The following is a 15,077-nucleotide window of genomic DNA, read 5'->3' as shown; positions in this document are numbered from 1 at the left end:
AACATCGTAAATTAATCGACGGATATTAGTACAGTGAAAATAATAAGACGAGAAGTGGACGATAATTATTATAAAGAATAAATTTTAAAGTTTTTTCTACTTTAATGACAAAAAAAGCAAGGTCATTAGCAGAAACCAATTCAAAATTATTTTGCACGGTAGGTACCAGTAGGTATGGTAGGTAGAGATAGTGCAAACACTCCTGACCATGGAGCTGCGCGAAAGCGGAGTCAAAATGTCAAAATTCACGGAAAGACAGGCCCGTTTTTAGGGTCTTTGGCGCTATGGGCACCATTTTGACAAGCGCCCCCCCCCTCCCAACCACCAAATATACGCCAACACAACCCGGCCACTAGCGCCATATTTCGAAATAGATTTCCGCTTTTTCTTGTACTTTTTTTCTTATTTGCCAGTTTTGGTTCGGGGGGGATCTAACCCCTATTCTCTTTACAAATAGAGAATATTCCATTATCCACCACCTATGGACCCGCCGTGTCCCGGACTGGCAACCGGCAACCGTAAAACAAAACAAAACCGTTATTGACGCTTAAACAATAACAGATTAGCATAATAATCAATAGGTTTTGTTACTACGGTATCACGGACCACCCTCCCACCCTTATTATTATAATTGTAATTATTATTCTACTATATACACTGTACTCTGCCTTTATAACATTACATCTTGATATACTAGTTCAATATTAATAATAACATCACACTTTCATGTTATATTATCTTTGTTGTAAGTTCATCAGTTCATCGGTTTCTATTTACATTGGTTTCTTCCGCATTTTCAAGTTTGAAAATGTGGAAATCAGTTTATCACAGTCAAGTTTCAAGGTTATGTCACTTTGAGTGCACAGTAACATCAAGCTGTTTAGCTTTTCATCTGCAATTGTACTTCTATTTTCTGACTTGATTTTCTTCAAGGCCGAAAAACTCCTCTCTGCCGAACAGTTTGTAACTGGCAGAGTCAAATACACCCTAATGGCTACTTCCAAATTCGGAAATGTGCTTGTTAAACTATTTTCTTTGATGTATGAGTAGCAGTCTCTTATTCTCTTCAGTTTCTCAGCCTTCATGTACATTTGAAAGTGATGACACTCTTGTACGAAGTCATTTTCGCAAATGTCATTGGAGTAGTACTGAGCAACCTTTTTAGCTTGTTCCACTAGATCTTCATACTTCTTCTCGTGAAGTTGACTGAATATTTCAAATCTTTTACTTAGATTTTCGTAACTATTTTTCCGGCTACTGAGCTGCACTACTAGATGGTCGAAAATGGGTTTGAAAACTCCAGTTCTATATCTTGTTCTAGGATCCATTTTCTCAAACTGTTCATCCCTTTGTTCATCAAAAAACATGGTACGTTTTCTTGCTCTGTCATAAGAAGGGGTACTTAAATTAGCCATTTTCAAAGCTTCAGCTTCAAAGTCATCAAATTTTTCACTTTTCTCGTTTAAGAACAACGATAAAGACTCAAGCTCTTTTGTAGCACCAAGTAGGTCTAATTCTTCTGTTTGCAACGTTTTGCTAACTTTGTCCACTCTTTGCAAGATATCATTCCAAATTACAATTAAAAGAACTGTTTGGAAATTCTCCAAGGTTTTAACAAACCCTTCTGCTGTCAGCCGTGTGTCTGGTGTTTGTGTTTTATCCTTAATCAAATATTCAAGGGCAGCTTTGATTTCTTTATGGCTGGTAACCAAAGCAAGTAGTGCGTCGGACCTGGCTGACCACCTAGTGTCACTCATGGATTTTAACATCAGAGTTTTCTTTTCTTTTTGTGGTTTTCCATCATTGCTCTTCCCTATTAATGCTTTTAGGACATTCCATCTATGCGTAGATGCTGAAAAAAAATTGAAGAGGTTTTGAACAAAGTTGAAAAAGATTACAACCTCCACACAAGCCTTTTCGGCCGCATAGCTGCCTACAAGATTAAGGGAATGTGCGACGCACGGAACATAATCTGCAAGGTGGTTTATTCGTTTAATCCTTGACTGTAATCCACTGTAAGGGCCCGACATGTTTGATGCATTGTCATAACTTTGGCCACGACAATTTCGAATGTCCAGTTTCAGATCTTGAAGAGACAAAAGGATTGCCTCTTCAAGACCTTCAGACTTGTGCGATATACGTGGCAAGAGTTTTACAAGCCGCTCTGTGGCACAAGCATCTTTTAGGGACACATACCGTAAAACTACCGCCAGCTGGTCACTATGTGACGCATCAGGTGTCGAATCAACAACCAGGGCAAAATATCGTGCTTGATTAATCTCATCAATTATTGTACGAAGCACCTCGTTGCTCATGACGGTAATAAATTCATTGCATACGTCTGATGACAAGTATGATACATTTCCTTTACCCTTATTGCCGTATTTAGTGAAATGTTGTGCTAAGAATGGATCAAACTCACTAATTAGCTCAAGGCATCCTAAATAAAGGCCATTGGAAGTTGAACCTAATTCTTGATTGTCACCTCGAAACGGAAGTCCTCTAGATGCCAAAAATTTTACAACTGTCACTATTCTAGTTAGAACGTCTCTCCAATACTTCACCTCTTGTTGATGCTGTGAAGAGACCAAGGACTCTACGGAAAGAGACTTTTTTCTTGAAATTAATTTAAGGACATTAATCCTGTGGTCATTTGATTGTTCGTGTGACTTGGCTAAAGTTAATGAATGTTTCCAGTCACAGAAACCTTCACAAAAAGAAGTTCTTTTATTTTCTGGTTGAAAGAGAAGACATGGAATGCAAAATACACAACCAGTGGATTTTGAATACAAAAGCCAATCTCTTCTAAAACGTTCTCCGTTCGGGATTTCGCCTGAAAACAAATTTACTGAAAGCTTACGGTTTTTTTTAACATCATTTTTATAGTACCGTTCTGACTTTGAAAAATCTGCTTGCAAATCTTGCTTGACATTTGAATTGATTATTTGAAGAACTTGTTCATCGTTTTTTGTGTCCCAAGTGGCCGGATCATCTAGTGTAAAATCAAAACTATTTCTAGAATATGGGTTTAGTGGTTCTACGGTAACCTGCTTAGGCCTACTAGGCGAATGATGTGTACGAGATGTGGTGGATGGTAAGGATAGTTCAGAAGCTGAACAAAAATTCTGATCATTTGAAGCTGGATTTATGTTATCTGAACATGATGAGGCAGAAGCTTCATTTTGAGGCAAGCTTTTTTGAGTGTCAACATTTTTGTCATTAGAATTATGTTGACTCGTATGAACATCAGATACAACGTTAAAGAAATTACTTATTCTAGGAACCTTTTTTAGGAAGATCGCCTCTTGCGCTATTCTCTGATTTGCACGTTTACGGAATTCAGCGCCACTAGGTTTCTTTTTCTCACTCATAGTAGCCTACTACACTCACTAGTCACCAATCACATCAAAAAAGAAGCAGCGAAGCGCTCGACTGAAAGAACTGATGCACGATGCACGTAAACAAACAGCGCAACCGTGGAAAGACCACGCCACAATAGACTGTCCAGTGTCTAATACCTGACTGTGGAGTCAAGAGACAAAAGGGATGTTGTGGTGAGGATGGTGGGGGGAGGCGGGCGGGCTAAAAATAGACACATGTAGAGCGGCGCGCTTCCGCTTTGTTCCGTCGTCTAGGACCGGCGCGGGCGCGGCGTTGAGGTCGGGTTGTGGTGGTGTATTTTACGCTGATACCCTCCCAATGATTAAATCGCTATTCGTAGTTTTTGTTTACAATTTGCCGCGATCTCCAGAAAATATTTGTTTATTTTAAACTATTATTAAAATTTTTATTTTTTTTATTATTTTTTTTCTTGCGCCCTCTTGGCGTCCCCAGGCTCGTGCGCCCCTGGGCACGTGCCCAGCGTGCCCATTTATAGAATCGGGCCTGCGGAAAGACAGAAAGGTTCTATTGTAGATATAGTGCGTTTCGCATGGAAGTGGGGGACTAAACCAAATTTCGTCTACTGCGCTGTGGTCAGGAGTGTTTGCACTATATCTATCTACCTATACGCTATGAGCTCGTAGGTAGAGGGGATAATTAAAAATTCGCGAGCGCCAGTCAGTAGTAACAAGTATGTAAGCTTTTACCTTTTACTGGAAAATTGACATGAATAGGAAATAGGTAATATTAGTTGGTCAAAGCTGTGGTGTATATTTTTATCTACCTTAAATATACTTACGTTTTAAATACTGAATTTAAGTCTTTTTTATATTTCATAAATTAATCTAAGCGCCATCTACACGATAATTGTGAAAGTATCCGAAGTAAGAAATTAATATTTCATTAATAGAATGTTAAAATGATTAGCAAAATCTTTAAAAAATCGATTACAATTTAATTACTTTTTTGCGTTGTAAATATTAAGCGATAACAATTAAATAATAAATTTAAAATTGCCCGTGAAAGTTGCATTAGTAATCCGCTAGGAGCGACACCAGCGAAGCTCAGAGCGTAAATTTATTATTTAATTATTATCGCTTAATATTTACAACGCAAAAAATTAATTAAATTTTAATCGATTTTTTTAAAGATTTTGCTAATCACTTTGACGTTCTATTGATAAAATATGAATTTCTTACTTCGGATACTTTCACAATTATCGTGTAGATGGCGCTAAGATTGATTTATAATTACATATTACGGAACATTAAAAAAACTTAAATTCAGTATTGAAAACGTAAGTATATTTAAATTAAAAATATATACCACAGCTTTGACCAACTAATATTTTTTATAATTAATGTTTTTAATTTTAATTTTAAATTAATCACTTTGATATTTATGTCAAATTTCCGGTAAAGGTTTACAGACTTTTCACTACAGGCGCTCGCGAATTTGTAAATATCCCCTCTACGTACGAGCTCACAGCGTATAACACTGTGGCTATGCTTGACTTAAATAAAACAATTAGATATAAAAATCTCAAATTTTAGTAAATTTGGGAAAGTATCATAAATACAAATACCGATGTTGAAACGCATTTAAATACTAAAAATGTACCCAAGTTTTTTGATAAATTTTTATCTTAATCATTCACGCTTTTTGTACATTTGATATTTTTAACTTGGTATCGGAGCTAATGGGCCGTATTTTAAAATTTAAGTACTTATTTGTAGGTATTTAAATACTTTAGACTTTAGAGCATTTAAATACCAAGTACTTATTTGTAATTATAGAGTATTTAAATACTTACTCTAAGCTCTAAAGTCCAAAGATTTATATAGGTACATATACTTACAAAAAGTATTTAAGTTTTGAAATACATACTGCCCATCAGCTCTGCTACCAAGTTAAAAATATAAAATGTGCAAAAAGAGTGGATGATTAAGAAAAAAATTACCCAAAAACTTTCACAAATTGAAATATAGTTAGGTATAACTCTTTTCAGTTTCATTTTTAAATATATCTAAAAAAGGTGCTATATATTTGATTCATTCTTGCCTTACAATGTGAATTTTTAAAGGGGTTTACTTTATTATTAGAGCAAAACTTATTATTTATGATTTATATGACCATTTCGCCGATTCAAGTTAATATAGGCAACTCAAATTACACTGCACAAAGTAGTGGGTCGGGGTTTAGACAGAATTATATTTTTCTATCATCAGCTGAACATCTGATTAAAGGCTGATTGACACTGACAGTCTGACACTGACAAGTGACTTAACTTCACAAATATAAACAAAACAGGCATGGTTTTGTTATATATTTTTTGAGGTATATATTTACAAGAATTAAGATAAATATTGATTATTTTACTATGGAAGACGAAGAAAGAATTAAAATTAGAGAAAAAGTAGCTAATCTTAGCTTTGAAGAACTTCTGAAATTAAAAGAACAGGTTGGATCGAAGACTTACAATAAAACAATTTATGGTGATAGTGTCACAAAAAAGTCTAAAGCCTTAAAGAGGGCTAATAAAAATAGGCCTAGAGAAGTGAGTTCTAAAATAAGGCCGCAAAAGTTAAAACTTGAAATCGGTAATGTGGTAAAAGCTCCTAAAAAACACATTCCCAGAGATCCCAGGTTTGATCCCTTATGTGGGCAATATGAGGAAAAGATTTTTAAAGCCAATTATGAGTTCGTTAATGACATACGCGCAAAGGAAAAAGAACAATTGGAAGAAGAATTAAAGTCATGTACTGATATTAATAGGAAAAAAGTCATAAAGAATTTGTTACAGAGAACAGTAAGTATGAGTTTGTTTTATACTTCTTCTTTCTTCAGGCGCACTTGATCGTAAGGCCATGGTACAATACCATATTTTTTACTTAACCCTTTTGCTGAGGATGACATACAAAGATGTCATTCACCTTTTAAGTCACAGGCAGACTTAGTATATCATAAGCCTCAAGTGAACCTGTTCCTTCTTCCTATCAGCCTCTACTCGGTTATTCTGTTTATCCAACGTTTTTTGTCTGCTCTTCAGATATGTCCGTACTGGGATAATCTCTTTTGTTCTTTTATAGTACAGTCGAACCCGCTTATTAGAATACCTGTTATAGGAATATCCCGGTTTAAGGAATAGAAATTTAAGGTCCCGAAACCTCTACTAGCCATTAATGATCGGTTATTAGAATATCCCGGTTATAAGAATATTTTTGCTTGGCACGAAGGCTATTCCAATAAGCGGGTTCGACTGTATATTATGTCTGAGTTCATTCCTATTCTTTTCTTAATCTGTGTGTTATTTATTCTCTCTCTCTCTCTCTCTTCTTGTTACTCTGTAGCTTCTCCTTAGGAATTTCATCTCTATTGCTCTTATTTTGTTTTTGGATTTCTATTTAGTATCCAATTTTCACACCCATAAATCAAAATATTTCTTGTCATGGTGTTATATATTCTTGTTTTTGTTTTTATACTGATGTTCTTATCCCACTGTATCGGTTTCAATTTTTGTATGCCGTTTCTTTGTCCTATAGTCTAGTTTATCTTCTTCAGGTGTTCCTTTGTTTGATATTATGAAACATAAATACTTGTTCTTGTCTGTTAGTCTGTTCCTTTGATCTGTTTACCTTTGTTTCTATATTTTTTATTGTTAGGTAGGTATTCAGTTTTCTTTAGGTTTATTTCCATTTTGTTCCATTCCATTAGGTTTTTTTCTTATTGATAGATATTATTTATTAGGTTCAGGTTTATTAATATTTATTGCACATTGCATCATGATTCAAATGAATTCTCCCAATGAAGTATTATGCAGGTAGTATATTTGTTTGAATAATTTGATTGCACAAAAAGGATATTTACCCTAAATAAATACTAACTTAGGTTTTATTTTAGAATAATCAACTTAGAGAACAGACCAGGAAAGAAAAAGAAGAATTAAAGAAGCTTCAAAGATCGACTGAAATAAAAGAAAAGTTTAAACGAGGCGAAAAACCACAGTTTAAGAAGAAATGTAAGGAAAAAGCATGCTTTTATTTCATATATTATTAATAGACCAGGGCGCATCTGTGACGCAAATTTTGTTCCAGAAATTGCTTGAAAATAACTCAAATAATAATATTTGAGTTATCCTCCCTCTCAAAAAGGTCCGGAACATTGTTTAAATAATCAAAATGTCAAAAAATGAAAGAAAAATTCGATTTTTTTCTTCGTTTTTTGGTTAAAACTTTAAAAGTATTCATTTCCGGGAAAAGTTGTACTGACGTAAAAGTTGCGTAATTAAATTTTCTACAATATAGAATTGGTTAAGAATTTAAAAAATAGTCACCCTTGTTGCAAAATAGCAATAATTGCGAAAAAACCATACAAAAACAAGTATTTGCATTTTACGTTTTTCAACCATTTATGCTACACTTGGACCTTCATATTTCACCCAGAAACACTTTATGATACAGTAAAGCAATAAAGTAAATTTCAATAAGATCGGTTTAATAGATTTTACTGAAAGATTATAGAAGTGTACTGTACCTTTCATTTGCAATTTGCAAAATTAAAATATATTAACTACCACAGCATCAGGAATTTTTTTTAAATAAACATTAATTATTGGTGCTACCTGCAGGACAGCGGATAGTTTGCTCTGATTGGGCATTCCAATGACCTTTGATAATGATTGATACATTTTAATTTTTATTACATTTCGATATACTTAAATAAATAAATTTGTTTATTGCAAAATAAAAACACATACTCTATCCTTTGAAATATGTAACACATTTTTCAGCAAAAACTTTCTTTGTTCATATATTTTAACTTAGAGAATAAAAGTTTATTATTTTTAAACATATGCAATTGTTTAAACAATATTTCACAAACAATAATAAAATTAGTTTGATTTTTGTGGAATTAAAATATTAAAATACAACAACATATAGAGTAAGAAAATAATATATTAGATAAAGATTGGAAGAAATTTTGGTGGAAATCAACTTGTGTGAATCGAACACAGCTGTGCTGTGCGTAGCACCAAAAATTAATGTTTATTTAAAAAATTTCCTGACGCCGTGGTAATTAATCGATTTTAATTTTGCAAATTGCAGATAAAAGGTACAGTACACTTCTATAAGCAAAAAAAGTTCAACTTGCTATCTTCTTTATTTTCAATCCTGCAACATTAAAAAAAATGAATTTTTTTGCGAAAGCTGGATTGCAAAATCTATTAAACCGATCCTAATGTTTACAGTATTCTTTTACTATATCATGAAGTTTTTCTGGGTAAAATATGAACATCTTAAGTGCAGCATAAATGGTTGAAAAACGTAAAATGTGAATACTTGTTTTTGTATGTTTTTTTTTCGCAGTTATTGCTATTTCGCAACAAAGGTGACTATTTTTTAAATTTTTAACCAATTCTATATTGTAGGAAATTTAATTACGCAACTTTTATGTCAGTACAACCTTTCTCAGAAATGAAAAGTTTTAAAGTTATAATCAAAAAACCAATACAAAAATCGAATTTTTCCTTCATATTTTAACATTTTGGTTATTTAAACAATGTTCCGGACCATTTTGAGTACGAGGATAACTCAAATATTATTATTATTTGAGTTATTTTCAAGCAATTTCTGCAAAAAAATTTGAGTCACCTCTCAACGTCTATCTCAAAAGTCACGCCCTGAACTAATTTTGTTTTGTATTTGTATGTCATATGAGATTCATTACATTTATCAGTATTTTTTATTATTTTCAGCTGTTGAGAAATTGGAGAATCTAATAGAAAAATATGAGGAACTTAAGAAATCAAACAAGTTACAAAAACACATAGAAAAACGATCTAAGAAGTTATCCAAAAAAGAGAAAAGGAATATGGGAAAAGCAGAAATTCAATGATTGTGTTTGGTGTCAATAAATAATGCCAAACATAATTAATATGTTATGATGTTACATTTTGAAATCCAATAAATTAATGTATTATATTAGATATACCACACACATTGATGTTGAACTATTAAACTATTTTATTAAAATTTTTGTTTTAATAATTTGACAATCAATATAGTGTTTGTACATCCAGGCTGAAAATCCTTTAAAAACAGTAGAAGAAAATTTCAAATGGTGGAGTGGACAATCACTGTTACTTGTTCACTATGTTGTTATTTGAAAAAACCTGTCAAATAATGTCTCATATATGATCTAGTCCTTATTTAACATTTGCATCGATCATTTCAAAAACAACACGAGTCACATTTTCCTAATTTTACAGGAGAGCAAAAAACTAAATAGTTGAAAGATTGATGAAACGAATGACCTAAAAATCCTAAGTGATATTGTAATTTTGTTCCTAATCATAGTGATCTATAAATCGTCTCCGGAAAAATAAAGGTTTTTTTGAAAAATGATTTTTGAAATATTGGACTAATGCTGTTTTTGCATTAAACGAAAAAAAAAACAGAAATACAACCACTTATATTTTTATTTCGACCGTATAGTCCAGGGTAATAAGGTTTTTTCCATGACACTCGAGCAGCCAGGGTACTGAAGCGTTTTTTCGACAGGTAATATCTATAAGAGCAAATTGTAACTATTTCCTGCGTAGGATCTGGCGGCCACTTTTATTTATAAACAATTAAGTGTCAAAAAATGGCATTTTTCCCTTTTTTTTCAAATCAATGGAAAACAGTGAAACTTATGGTTTTTTTTAGTACAAATATCTTTGAGATTATGGAAAAAGCTTTAAAATGTCGTATTACAAAGTTTGATATACTCATTTATTGTTAATACACACACACCGGCAAAATTAACCGAACACGTTAAAAATGGGACATGTTTGATGTCTCGTATTTCATAAACCAGTGGTCCGATTTGAGTGATTCTTTTAGTATGTTATAGCCTTATTATTTAAGAATACCGGTGTAATAATATTGTTGCTAGACAGGCAAATGTCATTTTATACCGGGTGTAACAAGCATACTGTGTTTTTTTCTTAAAGTTCGGAACACCCTGTGGAATATACCAGCATATATAAAATATTAAAATTAAAACTCGATTGTAGAATTATGCTTTCTTAACATTTTCTTTTTTGATTCATTTGCATATGTTGGAAAATAAAAAAGTTATGTGCTTTAAGAACTAACCATGTTTTTTATCAATAAATCCTCATAGTAGGGGAGAAAAGTATTCTAAATTTGCAATTATCCGAGCGTTCTTGAGACCTGCAGTGGATTGTGAAGAGTGGGTGCTACAACCAAAAAAAGTTAAGTTAAGTTTTTTATAAAGTGTGGGACTCTCCATTTTTCAATTTAATTTTCCATTTCCACCAATCGTTTTTTCCGATTTTAGCGCCATTTATCCATAATAGGAAAAAATATTGCGAATAAAAGTTGCTTATTTTTACGTCAAGGATCCAAATCTGCAATAAAAATTGGGGGCTACTATTTAATATTTTAATGTAATCCCCCACTCCACCTCCGTGCGGGGTCGTGTTTGGTGCCATTCGGTAGATTTTTGAAAAATATTGAATAGGTGTATTTTGCAGTTTTACGATCTGATGTTCATTTCGCAAATTATCGCAGGGTTCGTATTTATAATTTTTAATTTACCCCCCACCCCTCTCCGTGTGGTGTCATGAGCCCCCACGGAGGTGGGGTGGGGGATTTAATTTAAAATCTTAAATAGGAGCCCCCAATTTTTATTGCAGATTTGGATTCTTTACGTAAAAATAAGCAACTTTTATTCGACTTTTATTCGAATTATGGATAGATAGCGCTATAATCGGAGAAAAATGATTGTTTCAAATGGAAAATTAAATTAAAAAATGAAAAGTCCCCCACTTTATGGAAAACTTAACTTAACCTCTTTCGGATTTTAGCACATACTCTTCATAGCGCTCGAGTAACTGCAAATTTAGTATACTCTCCTCCCCTACTATGAGGATTTATTGATGAAAAACATGGATAGATGTTAACGCACATAACTTTTTTATTATCTCACATAAGTAAATGAATCGAAAAGGAAAATGTTAAGCAAGCCTAAGTCTACAATCGAGCATTAATTCTAATACTTTTCATATGATAGAATATTCCACAGGGTGTTCCAAACTTTAAGAAAAAAACACAGTATGATTGGTACACCCGGTATAAAATGGTATTTACCTGTCTAGCAACAATATTATTACAACGATATTCTTAAATAATAATACTAAAAAAATCACTTAAATCGGACCACTGGTTTATGAAATACGAGACATCAAACATGTCCCATTTTTAACGTGTTCGGGTAATTTTGCCGGTGTGTGTATAATTTCGAAAAAAGGTCGGAATTGCAAAAAAAAATTAATTTCGCAATATCTATTGTAAAAATTAGTGTACAGCTTTGAAATTTTTGTCATATAAGGGTTCTTTGGTGCTTAATATGTGATAAAAATTTCAAAGCGGATCATTTAATTGTTTAAATTTTATTCAAATTGTTTATCCCAGAGAGCATTTTTTTTACAATAACATAAGTCAGAAAAAAATGACGTTAGAACCATTCCACAGGTGTCAAATGAAAGAGCATGAGCTATATTTTCAACTTGGTTTAAAAAAAGCGAATAAAAAATGCATTTATTAGTAATAAATAATTATGCAAAAGTATCGTAAATCTTTCCTTGTAAACTTTTTATTTTTTTATATAAGAAATTATATATACAGGGTGAGTCATGAGTAACTGTACATACTCCTACCTCGTATAGAGGCTCTTATGGGGAATAACAAATGACCATTAAAAAGTGTCTGCTCCCATTGTTTAATAATATACAGGGCGAGTTTCGCATTTTGACAGAAATTTGTATTCGTCAGAATTTTTGAACGGTCAGATCGATGTGTCTCTTATTTTGGTCAATCGTTACACTATTACCACCTAATCAACTGATTTATTCAAACTAGAAAAAAATCAGGTCCGGCTTCAAAAAAATTAATTCGTTTGGGTCTTAGAAAAAATTTCACTCTGTATATGCTTTTTGAAAACTATAATATGAATTTTACAAATTAGACAAATAGGCAATTAAAATGACATATTTATTTTTTTCCTCACACGATTACTTAATTTTTTATAAAAAAATCAAATTTGAGTATGAATTAAAAGTTTGGTAAAGTGAACCATAAATTTAAAAAAAATAACTTTTATTACAAAAATTAATTTTTTTTGAACAAATATTTAACTTATGTTACCAACCAATCAACTGATTTATACAAACTAGAATAAATCAGGCCCGGATTTAAAAAATTTGTTGGTTTCGGTTTTAAAAAAAAATCACCCTGTATACGCTTTTTGAAAACTCTAATATGAATTTTACAAATTAGACAAATAGGCAATTAAAATGGCATATTTATTTTTTCCCCACACGTTTACTTAATTTTTTATAAAAAAAATCAAATTTGACTATGAATAATAAAAGTTTGGTAAAGTGAACAATATTTACTAGAAACCAGATTTAAAAAAATTAACTTTTATTACAAAAATTAATTTTATTTTGAACAAATATTTAATTTATGTTACCAACCAATCAACTGATTTATTCAAACTAGAAAAAATCAGGCCCGGATTTAAAAAATTAGTTCGTTTTGGTCTTAGAAAAAATTTCACCCTGTATACGCTTTTTGAAAACTCTAGTATGAATTTTACAAATTAAGACAAATAGGCAATTAAAATGGCGTACTTATTTTTCCCCCACACGATTACTTAATTTTTTATTAAAAAATCAAATTTGTCAAAATCGGAATTTTGCCATAAAAATAAAAAAAATTAAACAACGTTTTTCTCAAAATTAAAAGCTTCACCATTTTTTTTCTATACCACGTCTAGATCTAAAACCCATAACACTTCTCTTTGGACTCTATAGTTTAACATAGACGTGATCAAATAGATAAATCTTAAATTTTTTCACTTAATTTTTGCGATTTAACTTTGCAATTCACGAATCTGCACCTTTTATTTTTAAAAATTCATAACTTTTATGAGAAGAAGACGGAAAGTCTACAACAATTTTCATATTCACAATGGTAAGAGATATGTGCTGTAAAATTTCAGAAAAAAATGGAACAGAGTTGTAGGGAGTTAAACCGTGATTTCATTTTTTTTTCAGTTTTAGGTTAAAATTCCGATTTTGACAAATTTAATTTTTTAATAAAAAATTAAGTGATCGCGTGGAGAAAAAAATAAATATGCCATTTTAATTGCCTATTTGTCTAATTTGTAAAATTTATATTAGAGTTTTCAGAAAGAGTATAGAGGTTGAAATTTTTTCTAAGACCAAAACGAACTAATTTTTTAAATCCGGGCCTGATTTTTTTCTAGTTTGTATAAATCAGTTGATTGGGTGGTAACATAAATTAAATATTTGTTCAAAAAAAAATAATTTTTGTAATAAAAGTTATTTTTTTTTAATCTATGGTTCACTTTACCAAACTTTTAATTCATACTCAAATTTGATTTTTTTTATAAAAAATTAAGTAATCGTGTGGGGAAAAAATAAATATGCCATTTTAATTGCCTATTTGTCTAATTTGTAAAATTCGTATTATAGTTTTCAAAAAGCATATTATACAGGGTGAAATTTTTTCTAAGACCCAAACGAACTAATTTTTTTGAAGCCGGAGCTGATTTTTTTTTAGTTTGAATAAATCAGTTGATTAGGTGGTAATAGTGTAACGATTGACTAAAATAAGAGACACATCGATCTGACGGTTCAAAAATTATGACGAATACAAATTTCTGTCAAAATGCGAAACTCGCCCTGTATATTATTAAACAATGAGAGCAGACACTTTTTAATGGTCATTTGTTATTCCCCATAGGAGCCTCTACACGAGGTAGGAGTATGTACAGTTCCTCATGACTCACCCTGTATATTTATTACAATTTTTTATCAATTATGATATAAATAACATTACTTGGTAGTTGTGCACTTAAAACAGGGTAAAAAAGTTAATTTTTTTGGAAAAAGTTATTCAAAAAGTTTATAAGGAAAGATTTACGATACTTTTGCATAATTATTTATTACTAATAAATGCATTTTTTATTTGCTTTTTTAAACCAAGTTGAAAATATAGTTCATGCTCTTCCATTTGACACCTGTGGAATGGTTCTAACGTCAATTTTTTCTGACTTATGTTAGTGCAAAAAAAATGCTCACTGAGATAAACAATTCGAATAAAATTTAAACAATTGAATGAATCGCTTTGAAATTTTTATCACATATTAAGCAATAAAGAACCCTCATTTGACAAAAATTTCAAACCTGTACACTAATTTTTACAGCAGTTATTGCGAAAATATTTTTTTTTGCAATTCCGACCTTTTTTCGCAATTATATTAACAATAAATGAGTATATCAAACTTTGTAATATGTCATTTTAAAGATTTTTCCATAATCTCAAAGATATGTGTACTAAAAAAATCATAAGTTTCACTGTTTTTCATTGATTTGAAAAAAAAAAGGGGAAAATGCTATTTTTTGACAGTTAATTGTTTATAAATAAAAATAGCCGCCAGATCCTACGCAGGAAATAGTTACAATTTGTTCCTATAGGTATTACTTGTCGAAAAAACGCTTCAGTACCCTGGGCTCGAGTGTCACGCACAGGGTATATTTTTGTCTTATTACCCTGGCCTAGTACAGTAACTACAAAAACTGGTAATTATTAAAATTTAAT

The 15,077-nt window shown here is 31.5% G+C and overlaps 1 protein-coding gene across 1 annotated transcript; it reads left to right on the top strand.

Annotated features, from left to right (window-relative positions):
• Positions 1 to 5,664: 5,664 nt before the first annotated feature.
• On the top strand, positions 5,665 to 9,413 carry LOC126887451 (ribosomal RNA processing protein 36 homolog). Its single transcript, XM_050654992.1, has 3 exons — positions 5,665 to 6,190; positions 7,282 to 7,399; positions 9,137 to 9,413. Exons 1-3 carry the CDS (start codon positions 5,762 to 5,764, stop codon positions 9,274 to 9,276), a joined length of 687 nt encoding a protein of 228 aa, XP_050510949.1. The 5' UTR covers positions 5,665 to 5,761; the 3' UTR covers positions 9,277 to 9,413.
• Positions 9,414 to 15,077: the final 5,664 nt, after the last annotated feature.

The sequence above is a fragment of the Diabrotica virgifera genome, chromosome 6 (assembly GCF_917563875.1).
Source record: "Diabrotica virgifera virgifera chromosome 6, PGI_DIABVI_V3a".
Classification (NCBI taxonomy): domain Eukaryota; kingdom Metazoa; phylum Arthropoda; class Insecta; order Coleoptera; family Chrysomelidae; genus Diabrotica; species Diabrotica virgifera.
This window is presented reverse-complemented; position numbering and strand designations above follow the sequence as displayed.

Coding starts and splice junctions, on each gene's coding strand:
- LOC126887451 (XM_050654992.1), top strand. CDS start 5,762: ATGGAAGACGAAGAAAGAATTAAAATTAGAGAAAAAGTAGCTAATCTT. Junction 6,191..7,281: donor AGAATTTGTTACAGAGAACA/GTAAGTATGAGT, acceptor GTTTTATTTTAG/AATAATCAACTTAGAGAACA. Junction 7,400..9,136: donor ACCACAGTTTAAGAAGAAAT/GTAAGGAAAAAG, acceptor TATTATTTTCAG/CTGTTGAGAAATTGGAGAAT.